Genomic DNA, 18,371 nt, shown 5'->3' with positions numbered 1-18,371 from the left:
AATACACTTCTGACTTCAAAGTGAAAAATTCAAACTCCATAGTAGAAGTGATTATAGCTGATGCAGGTTTCTCACCATTCTGCTATGCTCTTGTGAGAACGGATAACAGAGGTCTCAATGTCAATTGGGTGATACCTCATTCCCCTCAGCTCCAGGGTCTCATCCAGAGAACCCACCACGTAGAGGGCGTCATGCCGCTCTGAAACAACACAGATTAGTCAGTTCACATCTGACAAAGTAATCACATTTAGAGGTGATGCCAGAAAAGGAAAGGAGGCGGTATAAAATATTTATTTAGCTTACACTGCCATTCAAAAGTTCACTTAGAAATGTCCTTATTTTTGAAAGAAAAGCAGGTTTTTTCAATGAAGACAACATTAAATTAATTAGAAATACAGTCTAGACATTGTTAACGTGGTAAATGACTATTCTGGCTGGAAACGGCTGATTTTTTATGGAATATCTCCATAGGGGTACAGAGGAACATTTCCAGCAACCATCACTCCTGTGTTCTAATGCTACATTGTGTTAGCTAATGGTGTTGAAAGGCTAATTAATGATTAGAAAACCCTTGTGCAGTTATGTTAGCACATGAATAAAAGTGTGAGTTTTCACAGAAAACATGAAATTGCTGGGTGAGCCCAAACTTTTGAACGGTAGTGTACACCAAAAGCAACTCCCTGACTGTAAGCTGGCATGAAAACTCGTGATTCTCACCTCCACTGGCATCAGTCAGCTCAGTGCGCCGCAGGAAGCCCAGGTAGCCGGTCCTCGCCCAGACAGTCTGGGTGTCCCCGAAACTCAGCTTGGTGTTAAAATGGTCCGCGTGCAGCGCCTCCTCCCCATAAACTGTGTAGTAGCCTGTGGCGTTGTGAGGACTGCTCACCCAAATCTGTGACACATTAATGCACACATGATCGTACACACTGGTCGCACCTCGGGTCAAGGTATCCGATCTACTACATGACATAAATATTTCTCATTCGCTCTCATTTGTTTTTCGTTCAGTAAACTCATTTGTATTCCTGTGTAACTCAATAAAACGGCTCTGTAACCAACAAACTCCAAATTCTCAAAGCTCATAATGTTCAGCTTATGCTCACATTGTTGGAAATAGGTAACAGAGGTTACAGATAAAGTTGGTGTTAGAGGCGTTTCTCAATTAGTTTCCTCCTTATTTACGTGTGAGGCAGCAGAATATTAGAACCACCTTAGAATACTAAATATAACACTTTAGTATGACTTCAAAACAAATTGCAAGGATAGGCTCTATAGTCAATATACAGAACCAGTCAAAAGTTTGTACACACCTTCTCATTCAGTGCTTTTTATTTATTTGTATTCTTTTCTACATTGTACATTAATACTGAAGATTAACTTTTTCATGTACAACATAATTATATATGTATTCTTTTATAGTTTTGATGTCTTCAGTACTAATCTGCAATGTAGAAAATAATTAAATAGAAAACACTGAATAAGAAGGTGTGTCCAAATTTTTGACTGGTAGTGTATAGCCAAGTAAATAAGTCAGAGTACTTATATTAAGACTAAAATTCCACTTTGGATAGTCTGATTGTTAGACTTTAAATGAAATTATATTAAAAAGGGAAGGTGAATTGCTATGTATACAAATCTATCCCTTTACACAGTGGCCTTGTCTGAAGTCTTGTTTACATGTGTAACATATGTTTCAAAAGATTACACAAAAAGCAGAGTAGAAACCTGTTTACGCAAATTAACTAGCTTGTTCCAGGAGAAAATTACCTGGAGGAACCAGTTTTTTTTTACTGGTTACAGAAAAACTTGTGTTGAGATAATCAGTTTCCAGCAGACAGTGACTGTAATCTTATTATTTAAGTAACTGAATGTGGATCACAAGGTGGAAAAGGAGATTTACCTCTCCTAGATGGGAGTCTCCCAAAGGTCCTTTAGTCTCAGTGTTGGCAATGATCACTTTCACTCCAGGAAGGATCTGCAACAGCAGACAGATACTTCTCAATTAACAGTTTAAGAAAAGATCAATGCTTTGGCAGTCATAGCTGTGACTTTCACAGTGTTGCAGAGATTTTTGCATATTTTTAAATGATGAAATACCTTCCCAGACTCCATCAGCGGCAAGCTGTGTGGTGACCCTCTCTCAACTAGGCGGACCCTGAAGAGGACGTAAAACAAGGCAAAATGAGAAATTTCATATAGATTTTTTTCTTTATTTCTCCACATATGTAAAAAAAAAACCAAAAAAAAAAACAAACTGTGATTACCAATTTGAGTGTGAATGTACAATTACATTTAAAATTCACAGGAAAACCAAAAGGAAAAATTACAGACAACAAAATTAAAAACAAGAAAAGCACTCAGAGAGCGCAGCTACTCTGCCCAGACTGTTCATTCCTTGACCTTGCGCTGAGCACAAGTGTGTTATTGAATTTCCCTTTGGTGATTAATAAAGTCATTGTATTGTGTTATGCATGTGTGCATTATGTACGGATACTGAATCATGTGACCTAAATATGTAGTGGGCGGCGGGAATTGATGGGACTTGGAAACACCTCCACAATTGAATCAGCTGTTCCTTGTATGATTTCCGATAAGTCAGCTGTGGTCAATTTGTAGTAGGATCGCAATCATGTGATCGTCAGCAGGCAACTGACAAAGCGTTCGCTTGTTGTCATGATCACAGTGACGCCGTGCCAGCCGCTATATCTCCCAATGGGAAATCCTTAACAAATCTGTGGATCCAGACTATAAGCTGCATCACTGCCAAAATCTAATGAGGTGGTCCCTGTGTCATTTCTGACCTTCCCTGAAAATTTCATCCAAATCCGTTGGTCCATTTTTGAGTAATGTTTCACACAGACAGACAGACAGATCACAGACAAACGTACGCCGATCATCACATAACTCCGCCACGTTCCTTGGCGGGGTAACAAACCACCACTTACCTATCGTGCCGTAGAGCTCTCATGTCTACATAAACAGTGGTGGGGTCTGGTCCAGCTGTACCCTGAAAAATAAAAGTAGCAGAACCGTCGATAATTCACCTGGTCCAGCCCAGACATTAAAGCTGTATGTGGCCTGAGTGAAGGGAGGTGGAAGCTGATTATGAAACAACTACTAACAAAGCAGGGGGCAGCCAGAAGCCAACCAGCCAGGCTACGATAGTTAGGACTTTGGCACAACTCAACCATGTAGCCACAAACACAATAAGTACCTCCGCAGTATAAGAAGGGTAGGAAAAGCTACAGTATCAGCTATTGGAATAATGCAAGAAACTATACATAAACAGTAGTTTATTACCTTGAGGATGCTTATATAAAAATAATACAAATGTCAGACCAAATCTGCTCACCATTTATTTTGATTAAACGTCTATAGTTCTGCCATGCAGCTGAATTCTAACTAAACCATTCCTCAACACTGATTATGGCTGTCAGATATCGATTCCTTATGCTTTGGGATTTGTCATCATTACAGCTGTAAGAATAGTCACACCAAATTACATTTTCCATCACTCCTCGTCTCATGTGTAGCCAGAGCACAAGCTAGCAACGTGTTGCTGCATTGTGGTCTGTGTGGTTGTAGCCAAACACAGAAAGGAGTGATTGAGCTTAATGAGCTGAGCGACGCCAGTATATCAAGCAAAGCAGAGGTCTCAGCGACAGAGCATTTCTGGAAAATATCAATCCAGTTTGGCACAGTCTGCTAGTCTGTGCCAAAAATAACAAAGGCAATAGTGCGATACAGTGGGAAACGGAAAGCTGCCATAAGACATTATGGATCATTACAAAACTAAATAATTATTTTATCTACTGCAAATAACACAAAAACTAAATGCAGTAAATTGTGGTAAACTTAGAATATTAATCTTTTCCAAAAAAGTCATAAAAAAACATCTTTTCACCATTAAAACCAAACAGAAAGGCATACACAAACACCTTTTCTATTCAAAAGGTAAGCTTTTACATACACTTTGCAAATTAGAAATTCTCCCAAATTAAGTGCGTCACAGCAGAATTCATGCTGCTAGCTCATGGTAATAATCTAACAGTGCGTCACACAAAGTAAAACCTGTCATAAAGCGATGGTCAAGAGCCAGCCGATACAGGTAAGACTCGGCTAAAATGAATAGCGGTAAAGTAAAGCCGAAGCTCGTAGGAGAAAAAGAGAAGCGAGGGGAAAAAAAACAAATTGGTGAACTGAGGTTAAGCATATTCAAACATCATGCAAGATAAACGATAAACACGCATATGAACACGCAGACACACACACACACACACACACAGACACACACATATACACAGACCCAGCAGCAGAGCAAACAGCCATTCTTATCCCACAGTACCTGCTCAACCAGTTTCCCTAACCTGTTGGGCTGACAGGACAGGGCAGGACAGATAAATAAAGATACAGATATATACATAAAGATATATGTATTCGTATACTTGACACACACACAAATCACACTCAGACACATAAAAATCATCAGGGGTTGGAAAAAACAACAAAACCTTTAAGGAGAAGAGAAAAAATAATGAACAGTCAAAGTGAGAAAGAACCGAGAGTGTGGTATTTTTGTCATCCCTCCAAAACGTTACAGATTAAACCTTACATATTAAACCTTACATATTAACGAAGGTACAACATTTTACCTCCAATAGTCTCAGAATGTTTTAGGGATGTTGCTGAGATATCATGTTAAACAGTCCTACAATATTATCTGATAACACAGGAAGGACATTCTCAGTGGATAGATTAGGGCCATAATTGTCTAACAATGTTATCACCAAACATTTTTAGAACGTCTTCAGACTCTTGCTGAAAAAATTACTTTAAAGAAAATTTGTACCAAATGTTTTTAGAACACCAAAAAAAAAAAAAAAATCAAATTGGGTATTGCTGAATTTGACAAAAAGTGCATAGGAGTAGAATTGCATACTCCACCTTTAATTGTAAAGTTGAACAGTTTAAGTTAACAATAATATTGATGAGTTCAGCTACATTTTACTGAATTCTTTGCATTTTCTTTTACTAATCTATAAAGTTATTTCCTTTTTCTTCTTTGTACATGAGCTGTTAAAACAGCAGAAGAATCACTTTTGTTTCATCTTCACCATTCACTCTATCAAACTGCTACTAATCCTACATTTTTCAAGGATTTCTCGGATGTTTTTCTGAATCATCGCATGAATTTAGTCGTTTTTGACCCTAAACTAGTGCTTGTTTTCCTCCCGTCTTCCTCCTTGTTGTTCTTAAGCAGCTGCTTACCTGCAAACAGATCGCCACATTCACCCTGCAGCCGAAGGTGGTGCTCACGGCGCGTGGCGAAAGCCCCAAGTCTTTGAAGATCTTTGAGAAGGACTGAGTGAGGGCGATGCGAGGTCTTTCCTCTGCGACCACCATGCATGTACGCACACAAGACAGGTTCACATTTCGCAGCTGGAGATGGAAGAAAAGAAAAATTGCATAAATTAAAATGATAAACATTTTCTCCTTATTGGCAAGATAAAGGTGGGAGTTGCAATCAAACGAGGAGCTGACAAGACAAATTTCATAGCTATATTCTTGTATTAATTTAGTTTTTTATTAGACAGACTCTACTGATTAAACCACAGACAAGATTTGCAAAAATATCTATCATTTGCTGCAGACACAGAAAGTGTTTTACTGCTGAGTACCTAACTTTGTCTCAGTAATTACAGTGCTGGTGCAATGGCACAACTGGGAAAAGGAGTAGCTGAAAAAAACACCCTTCAATTTTGTGGAAGAAAATTCTACAGTTTGTTCTCCAGCGCGCAACAGCAGAAGAGGCAAACTGACCCGTAGTGCTTCTGTCTGTGAACCCAGGCCCTTGGTGCACATCTCCATCACTGAATATGAGCAGAAGGTGACCCGAACTTTGTACTGGCTGACTGCAGCAAGCCAGAGAGACGCATTGCTCTCCAACTCCAGAGGGGGAACCAGGATCGACTGGTGGCCAGAGTACACACTAAAGCAAAAACAGAAAGTCTGTTGCAATTTCTATTTCCTGTTTTACTGACATTCTTTTGTTTGGAGCTGCCTGTTTACCTGCACAGGCACCAAAGAGCAAAGCCCAGGCCGCAGTAGGGATCTAGGCAGATGGCGATCTGCCGGGAAGGGTAGAGCTCACATTGTAGTTTAATGGAACGACACAAGGCACTGGTGGCGGCATGAGACATCTAGAGGAGATATGACAAAAGGAGACACAAATTAAGACAGAAACAGACTGACAGCTTCCCAGCAATATGTTAATGGTTCTTGACGACTCAGAACTTTGTCCATGCTAAACCAATCTTTGGAATATCCTACCTGGCAACTGCACCTAAATCGGCTGAGGTTTACCCGATCTGAACATTTTTGTTTTGTGTTTTGTTTGGAACAACAATAATCATATCATTATTTCATTTACAAACGGTAAAATATTAGGATTTATGTATGAACACAGTGCTAACTGGAAAAAAGGGTGGCTTGTAACATCCCAATGTGGCAGTTACACTCAGTCCACAAGTATTATGTCTACTGAACATTATATCTCCTTCAACATACTTTGACCCCTGCTAGGATGCCTGTTGTGGACACACTGAAGTCCAGGTAAGCTAACATCTCTGGGGTCGGGGGCTTGTACATCTGGGGGCTTTTCTTCCTGGGGAGATCATCTGCAAGACAAACAGGAGAGTTTTCATTACAACACACATAAATCCATCACTTTGTCAACATAAAAATCCATTCTATGGTCTCAACATGAGACTATTACCTGAGGGATGTCAGTATGTTTGAGCACATAACTTACCTGTGTCCAGCACTGTGGGCCAGCTCTTGATGTCGACAGCAGCAGCAGCCTCTTTGGATTTCAGCAGCTTCATTATTGCTTGGGTTGTCAGGATACACACCGACTTACTCACCTTTAACACACAGATTCTACAGTATTACTACATGTCACAGTACTTAAATTGTTGACACAGTTTTCAGTTTGATAGAAAGCAGCAGTCATGGAGCCAAGCAGGCGTTCTATATGATTCAGTTTAATATATTTTTCTCAGGGAGTGTAATAACTGCGCAGAGAGGGATTAAGTTATCATTCTGAAATGTGTCAACAAACAGACTTGGTGTTACCTCAACGATCATTTTGACAGTGGGCAGGGTGGTGGCCAGGTTCTGTGGATGCGGAGGGCGAACAGTGACTGGCACACAGCCAGCATACAGGCAGCCGTAGAAAGTGGCAATCAGGTCAATTCCTGCACATAAATGTTCACATTTAAAGCGTCATTTTGCATCTTTTAGCTGCTGAAATTACTGAGCGACTAAGAAACAGTGCACATACAACTGAATGCAGGTGAAATTATTGCTGACGCTGTATATTAAAGTCTAAACTGAAATGAAAAGCAGCACAGCGGCAGTAGATCTTTTTACCTGGTGGGTAGACGAGTGCTACATGATCTCCAGTGTTTAGTCGTCCCATTAGTGCCGCAGCCACCCGCTCAGCTCGCTTGTGCAGCTGCAGACAGGAAGCTGTGCTAGCCACTGTGCCCTAAAAAGTAATCATGAAAACACAACTTTCATCAACACTGCTGTCTATATTTAACTCAGGATTCATCAGTCTGTAGATTTCTACCAAGATAGCTCTGACTTCAATATCTGCAGTTGTATTAAGCTTGTTGTATGTCTGTTTTACCTGTAGTCAATTTTTCAACAAAATTTTTGTATAATTTACTACAATCCAATATATATATTTCCACTTTAAAAACAAAATTTCACATATTGAGATCTCTGTCTATAGTTTTTGTCCCTTCTTTAGTCGGACCAGAGGAAACACTGTACCTTAGCATTGAGAACAAGGAACAGAGGATGGTCTGGAGTGGCCTGAGCTCTCCATTGCAGCACATCCTGTATGTAAAGGAACTATAGAGGACAGACAGAAACACAAATTAACTATGGAAAAATCTAAGTAACATGAAGTGAAGTCAGAAACTGAGACAATAACAACTCTATTTACACAGATGGTATAGAAATAATGTGGCACAAGATGGTTTCTGCAAATGAATGACAGATATGATAGGGGAACAACATCTGTACAGATGTAGCCGATAAGAGTATGGGGTGTAATGCATGATGGAAGAGGAATCTGAATTACACAGTGACTGTATTTTAATTCAGGTAGATTTTGCCATAAAAGGACAGCAGCAAGTTGGAGCCATGTCCTCTCTATCAGCTACATGTATTTCAGATTTCATCCCCTCAGGTATGGATCCTTACCTGTGTCAGCAGTGTATGTATGGAGGTGCGCTGTGGGTGAAATGAGGATGACTATCTACCTTACGTGCCTGGTCATTGTCCTCTAGTTGTGCCACGTCTCTCCCACAGGCTTGTGCTATCCTCTTGCCTGCCACCAAGTTTCCCACTATCATAGAAGCAGGACCGACCTCTGCGCAGCACAACCAAACCATCAACAACATCAGACATGAGCAGAAAGTTAGCACCAACATTCATATCACTATAAAATAGAGAGAGCAATACACAGGAACACTGCTTTTTTTTGTCAGAGTCTAAACCTGAGCAGGCTCACACATCTGGCAGACTACCTGGCTGTTTTTGTCTTGGCTTGGGCAGATTGGTGACACAAGTGTGAGGGCACATGAGGACATTGCAGGGGTGCAAGGCACCCTCCAGGAAGCGCTGTTTTGTCTCAGATATATGAATACCACCCAGGGGAGCCTTAGGGAGCGTGTTGGCAGGGACCAGAGCCAGGCAGTACACCCCGACCTGGTGGATGCTGTCTATGGCCTGGAAACACACAGAGGATTACAAATAGAAACCAAGTAAGCAAAACTGCCAGGTGAGTAAGAGGAATTAGTTTTAGTTTTCAGCATCAAAACACAAAGTGTGAGCTTTGTGGGTGTTGTGTTCCATTTTTAGTCATAGTAAGTCCTCTAGACAATGTTTTCATATTATTCTTATTTTTCAGGTCTGAGTTGCGACTTAAAGGGTCTACAATAGTAGTCATGTATTTGTTTCCTACATGAACTACACACCAGGACATACAGCTTTTCAAAGCATGCAATCAAACTGATTTTATACCCTCTAGCTATGTAGCAATGAACATCTGGAACAGTGTTCATGTTTGCTAGTTGTTTATTTTGTGGATTTTAACTTCTGACAACATATATAGTAGTGCAGTCCGGACTGGTTAGGGCACGCTTTAATTGCTTTAACTGTACTGCAGCATGTTAGAACTTTTAAGCAGCTGGTCATTCAGTGTTACATGTCAGAATGACCTTGAATATAAAACAAGATGTATTCCTTTAGAGGTCACTATGTAATAAGACAAACAATAAGATGTGAAATAAGCTATGCAGTCAGTACCTGAAGGACACGGCTCATCCACTGGAAGCTGTCTTCTTCAGAAGCGTCTGGCCTCTGCTCCGCTACAACAACGATCCTCTCATCATGGAGCACAGACACAGAAAACACTGCTATCCTGGAGCACAAAACACAGAACAACACTGCGTTACCGCTGCTTCGTCCTACTAAGATGCCGTTGTCCTGTAACACTGTCAATGGAGTTAGAAAACAGTGCAAGACACATGCTCGATATAAGTGATTACAGATAAGTCATGAACTGCAGAGTTTAATGTTTGTCAGGCTGCTTCCTTTTACCTTCCCCTATACACAAACTTCATGGGCTCCACAGCCAACGCCGTGGCCACCACGTCATCAGCATTATGTCTCCGCCCACTGACCACCATCAGTCCATCCATCTTCCCCACGATAAACACAAGACTGTCCTGGAGGAAAATGTACATACGGTGAGGAAGACAGCCATTGACATTCATACAACATGCAGTGTAGCATGCTGAGCTAATGTTACATGGGAAATGAAGACTCCAAAAGGTTTATTAAAGGCTTGCAAAATAGCAATAAACCTGGATCAGTCGTGTTCATAGAGGAAAAAGTATTCTGTTTTTAGTTCAGCAATAAAAATAAGCATCATTTTTTGCAAAAAATATCCTATTAAAGTAATTCCACATTATTTGCTTCAATAATCTGGCCCTGGATGAATTCACTTTTAGCAGATGTTTTCTCAGGTCATCTGTACAAAATGTTATCTCCCCTTCACTGATTTCAAAGTGTACAAATAAGTTTTCCATCTAAACTAACACCTCCAAATAGTTTCTCAATAAAAAAACAGCATTAATATCACTGAATGCACTGTTGTGGTCCAAAGGTTGGTGAATTGAACTGACTAGACCAAATGTTTCTAGAAAGAAACTTCAATTTATTTTTTGAAAATGGAATTTTTTAGGCTAAAATCAGATTCCATTAATCACACTGGTTTTGCAGAGGAGTGAGCACAGTAAATGAAACTTTGACTACAACCCCTAAAGGTTAATGAGAAGATTTGTTTTTGTGATTTGAAAGGAATGGTTCTTTCTGGTCTTTGCGCTCCAGTCAGGATAGGAGCAACGTAATGCTCTGGTTGGTATAGTTGCTGAATACATTTGCAATTTTAGAACTGAGAAAATTACACATTGCATCATTTATTACAGATTGATGATTTATGACCAGTTGTGAACATCTGAATGTCCTGTTAAGGAGAAACGTCCTTTATTAGCACAGTCCTTTGCTGTCAAAAATAATCATGAAGAAACAGCATAATCTGGATAGTTAACAAGAATTTAGGTTAGTTAGTTATCATCATGCTATAACATAGATATCAGTATAGGAAGGTTAAAAAAAAAAAACTCCAGAATAATGACGGTGAACTTACTGGTCCAACAAAGCCCAGCAGTGAGGTTCTGGTGAAAGGTCTGTCACTGACGGGGACCCCAGACGATGTTACTGGGATGGTCTGCAACAAGACACAACGCTGTTAAAACCACACATTCAAGGATAAAGCACAAAAATATCATTGCCTCTACTTAAAGTAACTCTAAGTACAAATATCTGGCATTTTAATCTGGCATGAGATCACTTTGAGTGAGAATGTTGACCTTTAATCAGATAGTGAATTTGGAATAATGCTTAGGTAGAAATGCAAATTTTAACTTATATATTTTTAAAAATTCACTCACGATCCTCAAGAAGGTGTTAAAATTTGGTGCCACATACTGTGCCACATAATGCATGTGCTGACATATCTTGGTAAATTGAGACTAAAGTCTTTATTCCTTCTTTACCGTGTCAAAATTGTGAAGTCGCCAAGCAAACAATGGCAAGGTTTTACCCAACAGCAGCTTTTCATATACATACAAAACTGAATAAAGATGAATAAAGACTCCATTACACCTGAACACTCACAGTAATAATAAAACACCAACCTCGAAGATATTCTTTGTCATGCCTGGGAGACCGTAGTAAGCTACACCGGTGCTACCTGAGCTCACACAGATCTCCCCAACCTCGTCTGTCTGACAGAGATAAGGTGTCCCCTCCACTCGCACCACACAGACCAGAGCTAGGAATGCAAAATAGAGAGAGGAGATGAGAACAAGGAACAATGACTTGTATAAAGTATGCAGGAATTCTTGTTTCTGTTCTTGATTGACAAAGTTGAAGTAAATTCAATAGGCAAAGTAAAATATTGGTCAAAGTTCTTTTAAGTAACATTTCGTGTTTATTGGATTTGGTGTTTTTTTGTTTTTGACCTTACTGGTGCTACATAATTCTGCTTAAATGTTGTACTACAAGACAGCTATAAAGTGAATAATATTCAGTTATAAACACCTTCACACTAAAGCATCAGCAGAAATACATCAACAAAAAATCTAATGATGTTATTGAATAAAATAATTAAAATATAATGACTAAATACAATGTTTCAGTGGCAACATATACCTAACCCTTCTCAGCAACATGTGCCAATATGAAAAGTCGTTCGTCTTTATCATCACCATCATCAACAGCAGCAACACGTTAATAAGCAGCGCGGCGAACTTTACCTGCAGGCATGACCTGCCCCACATCCTGCACTGTAAGGACAGACAGTTTCTCCTCTGTGTCCACACGGATCACACTGTGACTCAGCCCACCCATAGACAGCACTGCCTTCCCTGGAGGAGGAACACCCATTTCTGGAGGCCTGTGGGACACACACAATTACTACAGCTACTCTCTTTACTCAAAATAGTAACACACATGGAAAAATTTGCAGTTAAAAACATCCACAGTTAATAGAAACTAACAATGTCAATGTTACTTATTCTCTCAAATTTCTCTCTGTCTTTCATGGCAAACAAATAGAAAAGTGCAACGATCGTAGTATTACGACAGTACTAACATCTCAAAAATTTGAAATATATCTGAAAATGGCATTTCTGGTTTTAATAACAGTGGAGGCTTCTCTACTTGAAGCATGTATTTCAGTCTGTCTGTCATCTTAATCCTCCTCCATAACTGAGCTCCATGATCAGCAGAAAGCTGCAAAATCCTAGAGCCTGTCGCTGTGTTATAGAAGAACAGATCTCTCTTCCACCCTGCAGGATCCAGCTGATTTTGCAAGCACAGTGTGATATAACAGCACATTAATGCAAAGCTTGGCACACTGCTTTTGTTCTTATCAGCTGCAGTGACTGAAGTTCACCTGCGGATGGCGACAGTCATGGCTTCTGAGGAGCTGGCACATGGACAGATCACCTCAGGTCGCAGCCCACGTGCCTGAAACACGTTGAGGAAGGCATCGCAGGAAGATATCGACCCTGCAGTAACACACAAATACGCATACAGAGTCAGTCAACAAGCAGACGCAAACAGAGCAAATCAATAACAATGCCTTATGACTCCAGGGTGTTATTTTATTAAATGAGTCTCTGTAGATGGACTCACATGGGTTAGCTCCGTCAGCTACGATCAGCATGCGCAGTGAGCTGAGGCTGATGTCTCTCTGGTCTCTCTGGGCCAGCAGAGACCAATGCATGTCCCTCGACTTCACCACTGCTACCCGCGCTATACAGGGGATGCAAAGGCAAAGAGACAAGCTGACGATGAAATCATCCAGCTTGACAGCCAATCACAGATCACAGAATCTGACGGCAAATAGCAGCGCAGTCTGACTCAGCTGCCAACAGGCGACTCAGCAGAGCTCGGACCAGCCAGTGGATGAATTTTATTCAGCGCAGCAGGTCTGGTGACCTTGTCCTGTACTGGGTTAATACAACTGAACTCAAAATCAATAAGTCTAATAAACTGTTGTTTTATTCCATTGACCTCTGTCAAATATGCAGTGAGAATCAAAATTGTTTAGAGCAGCAGACTCTCTGGAATTCAAACTTGGTCTCAAAGACATTACAACAATACAAATTTACCAATGCATTTTTCCATAGTAAATAGCAACAACAAAAAAAAGATTTATCTTGCAATTTAGATAAAATGTGATGGGACTAGTAAGACGTAGCAGACAGAGTGAAAAGTGACACAAAACAAGTTGGAATGACCCTCACCTTTGTATGTGTGAACTTTCTGTATCCATGACAGGGGGTTGACTTTCATCAGAGAGTAGGGAATGCTGATCACGTGCATCCGATTCATGACACTCTGCCATGACAGCAGGGAAGCATCAGATAAGCTCAGAAATATGTCAGGAGTGCATTACAGCTACATGATGTCACGATAAACATGCTGCGGGTTATGACAAGATTTTATCGGATGCTGCTAAGAGTAGCAAACAAGTGCGTTTGTGTTACTGCTGTGTCACTTTAGGAATTTAAACATGTAACAGCAAGTCATGTATGAGCTGTTTGTAAATTTCATGGTGTGTTTGCAACCAGTCAATCAAAGCTGGGTACACCACGTTATGAGATAAGATGGTTTTGCCCATCAGGACTTCATTAGTTTGAATGCATTTACATACTGATGAAGCCCTCATACGGACGGCAGTTAGATAAATCTGACTTTTTATTAGCACAGACTTCCTCTATTTCTAATTATATCTAAATCGTATTAGCTTTTTTAGTGTTTTCAAGACAACTTACCGTGAGAACACCATGCCACAATCCTGATTCTCTCTTGAAGTCCAGTACGTTGGTTATTGTCTCAGCTACAACTCAAAAAGAAGATTTTGCCAAAGTTAGTGGAGCAAAAATATTTCCATTCTTCACTAGCCCAGTTAGAAACACAAAGTTCTGTAATGAAGACTAAATTCTGACTGTAGAAGTATCGGCACCAAACTAAGTTTTAGAAACAGACACGGAGAATCTCTAGGGGCTGCATGTGCAGTTAAGAGTTATTCAGAGTAAAACTGGGACACTGGAGGAAAGGAGATGCCTTATGTTCTCTTTCATTTAAAGCAGACCTGACCCAGGTTTGACAGAATGAGACACAACCAACCGAGCAGCTGCATTTATCAAACTGTAGTTACACCTGACAGCGTCTGTGAGCAATGCGAAGGGGGTGTGCTATGATATCATAGATTATAAAACAGGTTTATTCAATAAATATGACCTGTGTTATCTAACCTGCTGCATCAAGAAGAAAAAGCAGAGCAAAGCGGACACATTCCAAATAGTAAAGCCTAATGAATGCAGCTGATTTTCACATATTCTTTCATTATTATTGACCTGGTTTCATGGTCTGCCTTTTGGTCTCTGCACCTCACTACCTCCCTAAAATATCACAAAGAAAACTTCCTATCACCATCGACTGGATGCTTTTCTCCATGTCAGAGGAATGAATAAATGACGGAGGAAACACAGGGCACAGTGAAGTCTGAATAACTGAGAAGTAACTGTAGAGTCCGCCTCACCTTCAGTGTAGCCGCAGGCCTGTGTGAGGGCATGACAGTGAGCAAGCATGGCTGCATGGGACACTGCAATTCCCATGGTGCTTCCCTCTTTGCTGGTTTTATACTAGATGTACAAAAATAAAGCACATGGCAAAACATTTAAAACATTTCAAAATAAAAGCACTATAGACTGTACGAGAAAGAGTACCTAATGATTAAAAACTCAAAATCTATTAAGTGAATGAAATGAAAATACAATACAGTTATACGACTTATTTTATTAAAAGTATCCATCCAAATTGTTCAAGCAAACTGCACTTACTTCTATATAGGCTATGTCATTACTGGCTTCTCGTATTGGAGGATGCCAGTCTTTTGGAGGCTTCACAACATGTTTTCCATCTGTCACAAACCACAGCAACCGCGGCCAGCCTGCAGAGACAGAGACATAAAATCAGTTCAAACCAAATGTAACTATGCACATAGTCAAAATGGAAATTAAACGGGCTCTACCTTTGAAAGTGGCTACCTCCCCAGTTTGTGCTTTTGGCAGGCCTTTTTGACAAGCGTCAGTGGTCAGCGCCAACGTGACACCACAGCTGCCCAACAGAAAGCCAATCTGTTGACTTCCTGCATCCTGAGGGACAAAAGAGGATAAAAATAACAAACTTCATCCTGTCAAACACTATCTGTCACACAACAATCAACCATTAAGAACAATAAAACTCAGAACATGTAAAGCTTTGAGGAAACACACACTGAGTGAATGAGAGAATTGGTAATGGAGGGAAAGAAGGGTGATGACTGAAGAAACCTCAGAGAATCGAACATCAAAGCAGCAGCAGGTAAGAAAGCAGAGTGACAGCCAATCATTATTAAAAACTCTACTGCTGCGCATCAAAGACTGATCGTTGCAGGAATGAAACCCAAGATCTGACACACCCTCCCTCATATTTGATTGGCTGTGCAAATTAGCTTAAAGCTAGACACATGCTGAGCAAACCATACAGCTCAGAAAAGAAAAAAAAGCACACACTGTGGTAGGAAAAAACAGAGAGGAAGAAAAAGAGGATGGAGTAGAGACAGAGAGGGAGAAGGGAAGGATAATAATAGAAAAAGAAGCAAAAAAAGAAAAGAAGTACAAAGGGAGCACATGGAATGATAGGAGTTGGCAGAGTGAACGAATGGGTTTCAGACTCCCGAGAACAGTTGGCCTGTGATCTAATATTTTGACTAGAATTACACATCATTTCACCTCACTCAAATCTCATTAATTACAGCACAGCATCTGCCAACAGCATGCTTACAAAGGGCAATCAAGAACAGGCATTAATATTCAGCCTGTGTAACTAATGTGGATGAATTTGGTTCAGTTTGAGCTGATGGATGTGTTGGAAACTGCAATGCGTTACAATACTCTGTAATTAAACTTTTAAGAGATAATCCTGTTGCGGTATTCAGGCAATGACAAATTTGCAGTGACAAATGACAAAAACTACATGTTCTGAAGCAGTAATAAATATTCAGGTATTCTAAAGAAAAATGTCAATACTGACATTGAAACAACACAACTTTATGTGCACGTCTTGTCTCTCCTTCAAACATGTAGAGGTCAAATGTCCAGCAGGGGTCAGTACTGCTCTGATTGGTGTAGATCAGCACCAAAATGTCTAAAGCCACACATTCCCAGGAGTTTGTATTTGCCTTTACCTTTCTGGTCAGCGGCACTTCAATAGGTACAGGTACCAGCTCTGCCAGGAGGCAGCCATAGAAGGCCACCATGAACATCACTGGATCACTGTTGGGGAAAACAAGTGCAACCTACAAGAGTACAAAACATACAGTTACAAAATGCCGAAGATTATTTGCTTTAATAATTTAACAACTGACATGGAAAACAAGGAACACAGAGTGAAACAAACACCGTGAAACCAAACATTTGTTTTTCCACACAAGTTTTTAGGTAGAGATATTGTATTTGTAAAGCCCAGTAAATAAATTTTGTAAGGCTCAACATTTTGGAAAATGCACTTTTGTGCTTTCTTGCAAACAGTTGATTGACAAGATTCACTTTCATATCTACAATAAATACTAGGTTATAGGCTTGAGGTGTGGCATTACCCACCCATAAAACCTAGAGTTGTTGCTTTTACGTGTAAGTTTTTGAATGGCTCGAATAAACATGATATAATGTGTTAAGTTGAGCAGTTTCAAGGTGCAGATAGACACCCTGGCTCTGTCCTGGATAGCCATTTCTCCATGCTTTAGCCTAAGCTAATAGGCTGCTAGCTTTAACTCCATATCTACCATATAACAGTGGTAACAGTGGTAGCCATCTTTCCATTTCTCAGCAAGAAATTAAATAACCATATTTGCCAAAAATGTTGAACTACTTCTTTAATTACAAGCACTAGCCATCCATTTCTTGTCTTTGATTATGTCTTTTTCAACAGCATTTCATGGTCTTAATTTTTAGGCTCTGGACTTTTCTAATACTGTTGGTTCTGTTCCACTGCTGCACTTGATGAATTCATCAGTTAAATGCCCAAAAAGCAACAAGAAAGGTACAACTGATCACCAGTGAATACACAGTATTATCTTTTGACTTACCCTGTCTCCAGGCATTAGCAAAGGCTCATTTCTGGTGCTCAGCTTGTTAAGAAGGGTATAGGCCAGTTTCTGACTGCGGGTCCATAATTTACCTGCAGAGGTTACCACACAAACAAATATTTTCTTTGATTTAACAAACCTGAACCTGCAACTTAACATTTAAACACACAAAACAGCTTAGTATGTGGAAGACAAAATAAGGTATGCAGAGACAGATAAAAGTCATACAAAAATAATAGATGACAAGAAGTGGTATTGCTTTCCATCTCCATTGTCAGTTCTGGGCCTGTCATTTACAGGTTGACACCTACCGTAGGTGAGTGTGTAGACGGGCTTGCCAGCATTGTCGAGTGCTGTCAGACAGGGGCTCTTGGGCTGAGTGGTGCCCCACCTTTGTAAGGCTGCTGGCAAGGAGGGAGGCCAGTTGGTGACCACCCCGAGAGGCTCTCCTTCCAGGGGACTCATCTGCTGCCCTTCTGGCTTCGGCTGGTTCGGATCTGGCTGCTGGACTAAACACACAGAGAAGAGAATGATGGTTCAGTGGGTATTCTGAGTGGCCAATCCTGAGCTGTTTAAGAAAAACGCATGGTGTGTCTGTTGAGTTGAATAAATTACAAGAAAAGGGCAAAATTGTGAATTAAACAACACTCTTAAATGGAAGCAGGGCGTTAAAGGGAGTGTAAGATTAAAAGACAATGAGAAAGTAGTGAAGGGGTGAAGGATTATAGGTGCTCTGTCCTTATCAGTCTTTGCTGCCTATCATCCCATTTGTAAGTAACTTGGAGCCACTGCTTACTGAAAGGTGCAGGTCTCTCTTTTCTCGTCCTTTACACACCGTACTCGCTTTTTGATTTGATTCCCATCTATCCATCACTATCCCCTGCACACTCTAAACTCCCTGATAAGTGCAATTCAGCATAGTTTCAGAGTGTTGGCAAGCAGTACCCTCGCCAAATCAAACACCTGTATCAGGGACAGAAAGCGTTCAGCCTGCTGTCGTTTCACATTTGTGTGTGTTTTTGTGCTC

The 18,371-nt window shown here is 40.3% G+C and overlaps 1 protein-coding gene across 10 annotated transcripts in view; it reads right to left on the bottom strand.

Annotated features, from left to right (window-relative positions):
- The window catches only part of dip2a (disco-interacting protein 2 homolog A), an 88,019-nt gene that overhangs the window by 2,314 nt on the left and 67,334 nt on the right, over positions 1 to 18,371 (bottom strand). For 4 of the 10 annotated variants that reach the window (XM_035943803.2, XM_055015532.1, XM_023260877.3 and 1 more), the window contains 31 exons: positions 17,656 to 17,853; positions 17,345 to 17,436; positions 16,445 to 16,555; positions 15,248 to 15,371; positions 15,057 to 15,166; positions 14,756 to 14,858; positions 13,986 to 14,050; positions 13,455 to 13,548; positions 12,841 to 12,960; positions 12,599 to 12,713; positions 11,958 to 12,097; positions 11,337 to 11,473; positions 10,787 to 10,867; positions 9,676 to 9,803; positions 9,382 to 9,496; positions 8,601 to 8,802; positions 8,334 to 8,443; positions 7,840 to 7,920; positions 7,432 to 7,549; positions 7,135 to 7,256; positions 6,812 to 6,923; positions 6,568 to 6,677; positions 6,070 to 6,200; positions 5,821 to 5,989; positions 5,269 to 5,439; positions 4,346 to 4,375; positions 2,946 to 3,007; positions 2,098 to 2,155; positions 1,901 to 1,975; positions 718 to 892; positions 76 to 199 (listed from right to left, as the gene is read on the bottom strand). In XM_035943803.2, coding sequence (XP_035799696.2) covers positions 76 to 199; positions 718 to 892; positions 1,901 to 1,975; positions 2,098 to 2,155; positions 2,946 to 3,007; positions 4,346 to 4,375; positions 5,269 to 5,439; positions 5,821 to 5,989; positions 6,070 to 6,200; positions 6,568 to 6,677; positions 6,812 to 6,923; positions 7,135 to 7,256; positions 7,432 to 7,549; positions 7,840 to 7,920; positions 8,334 to 8,443; positions 8,601 to 8,802; positions 9,382 to 9,496; positions 9,676 to 9,803; positions 10,787 to 10,867; positions 11,337 to 11,473; positions 11,958 to 12,097; positions 12,599 to 12,713; positions 12,841 to 12,960; positions 13,455 to 13,548; positions 13,986 to 14,050; positions 14,756 to 14,858; positions 15,057 to 15,166; positions 15,248 to 15,371; positions 16,445 to 16,555; positions 17,345 to 17,436; positions 17,656 to 17,853 — 3,583 coding nt within the window. The remainder of the gene's footprint in view (positions 1 to 75; positions 200 to 717; positions 893 to 1,900; positions 1,976 to 2,097; positions 2,156 to 2,945; positions 3,008 to 4,345; positions 4,376 to 5,268; positions 5,440 to 5,820; positions 5,990 to 6,069; positions 6,201 to 6,567; positions 6,678 to 6,811; positions 6,924 to 7,134; positions 7,257 to 7,431; positions 7,550 to 7,839; positions 7,921 to 8,333; positions 8,444 to 8,600; positions 8,803 to 9,381; positions 9,497 to 9,675; positions 9,804 to 10,786; positions 10,868 to 11,336; positions 11,474 to 11,957; positions 12,098 to 12,598; positions 12,714 to 12,840; positions 12,961 to 13,454; positions 13,549 to 13,985; positions 14,051 to 14,755; positions 14,859 to 15,056; positions 15,167 to 15,247; positions 15,372 to 16,444; positions 16,556 to 17,344; positions 17,437 to 17,655; positions 17,854 to 18,371) is intronic. The other 6 variants (XM_035943804.2, XM_023260878.3, XM_035943805.2 and 3 more) reach the window with 3 other exon arrangements.

This window comes from Amphiprion ocellaris, chromosome 11 (genome assembly GCF_022539595.1).
Source record: "Amphiprion ocellaris isolate individual 3 ecotype Okinawa chromosome 11, ASM2253959v1, whole genome shotgun sequence".
Classification (NCBI taxonomy): Eukaryota; Metazoa; Chordata; class Actinopteri; family Pomacentridae; genus Amphiprion; species Amphiprion ocellaris.
The sequence above is the reverse complement of the archived record's forward strand: the minus strand, read 5'-3'. Positions and strand labels throughout refer to the sequence as shown.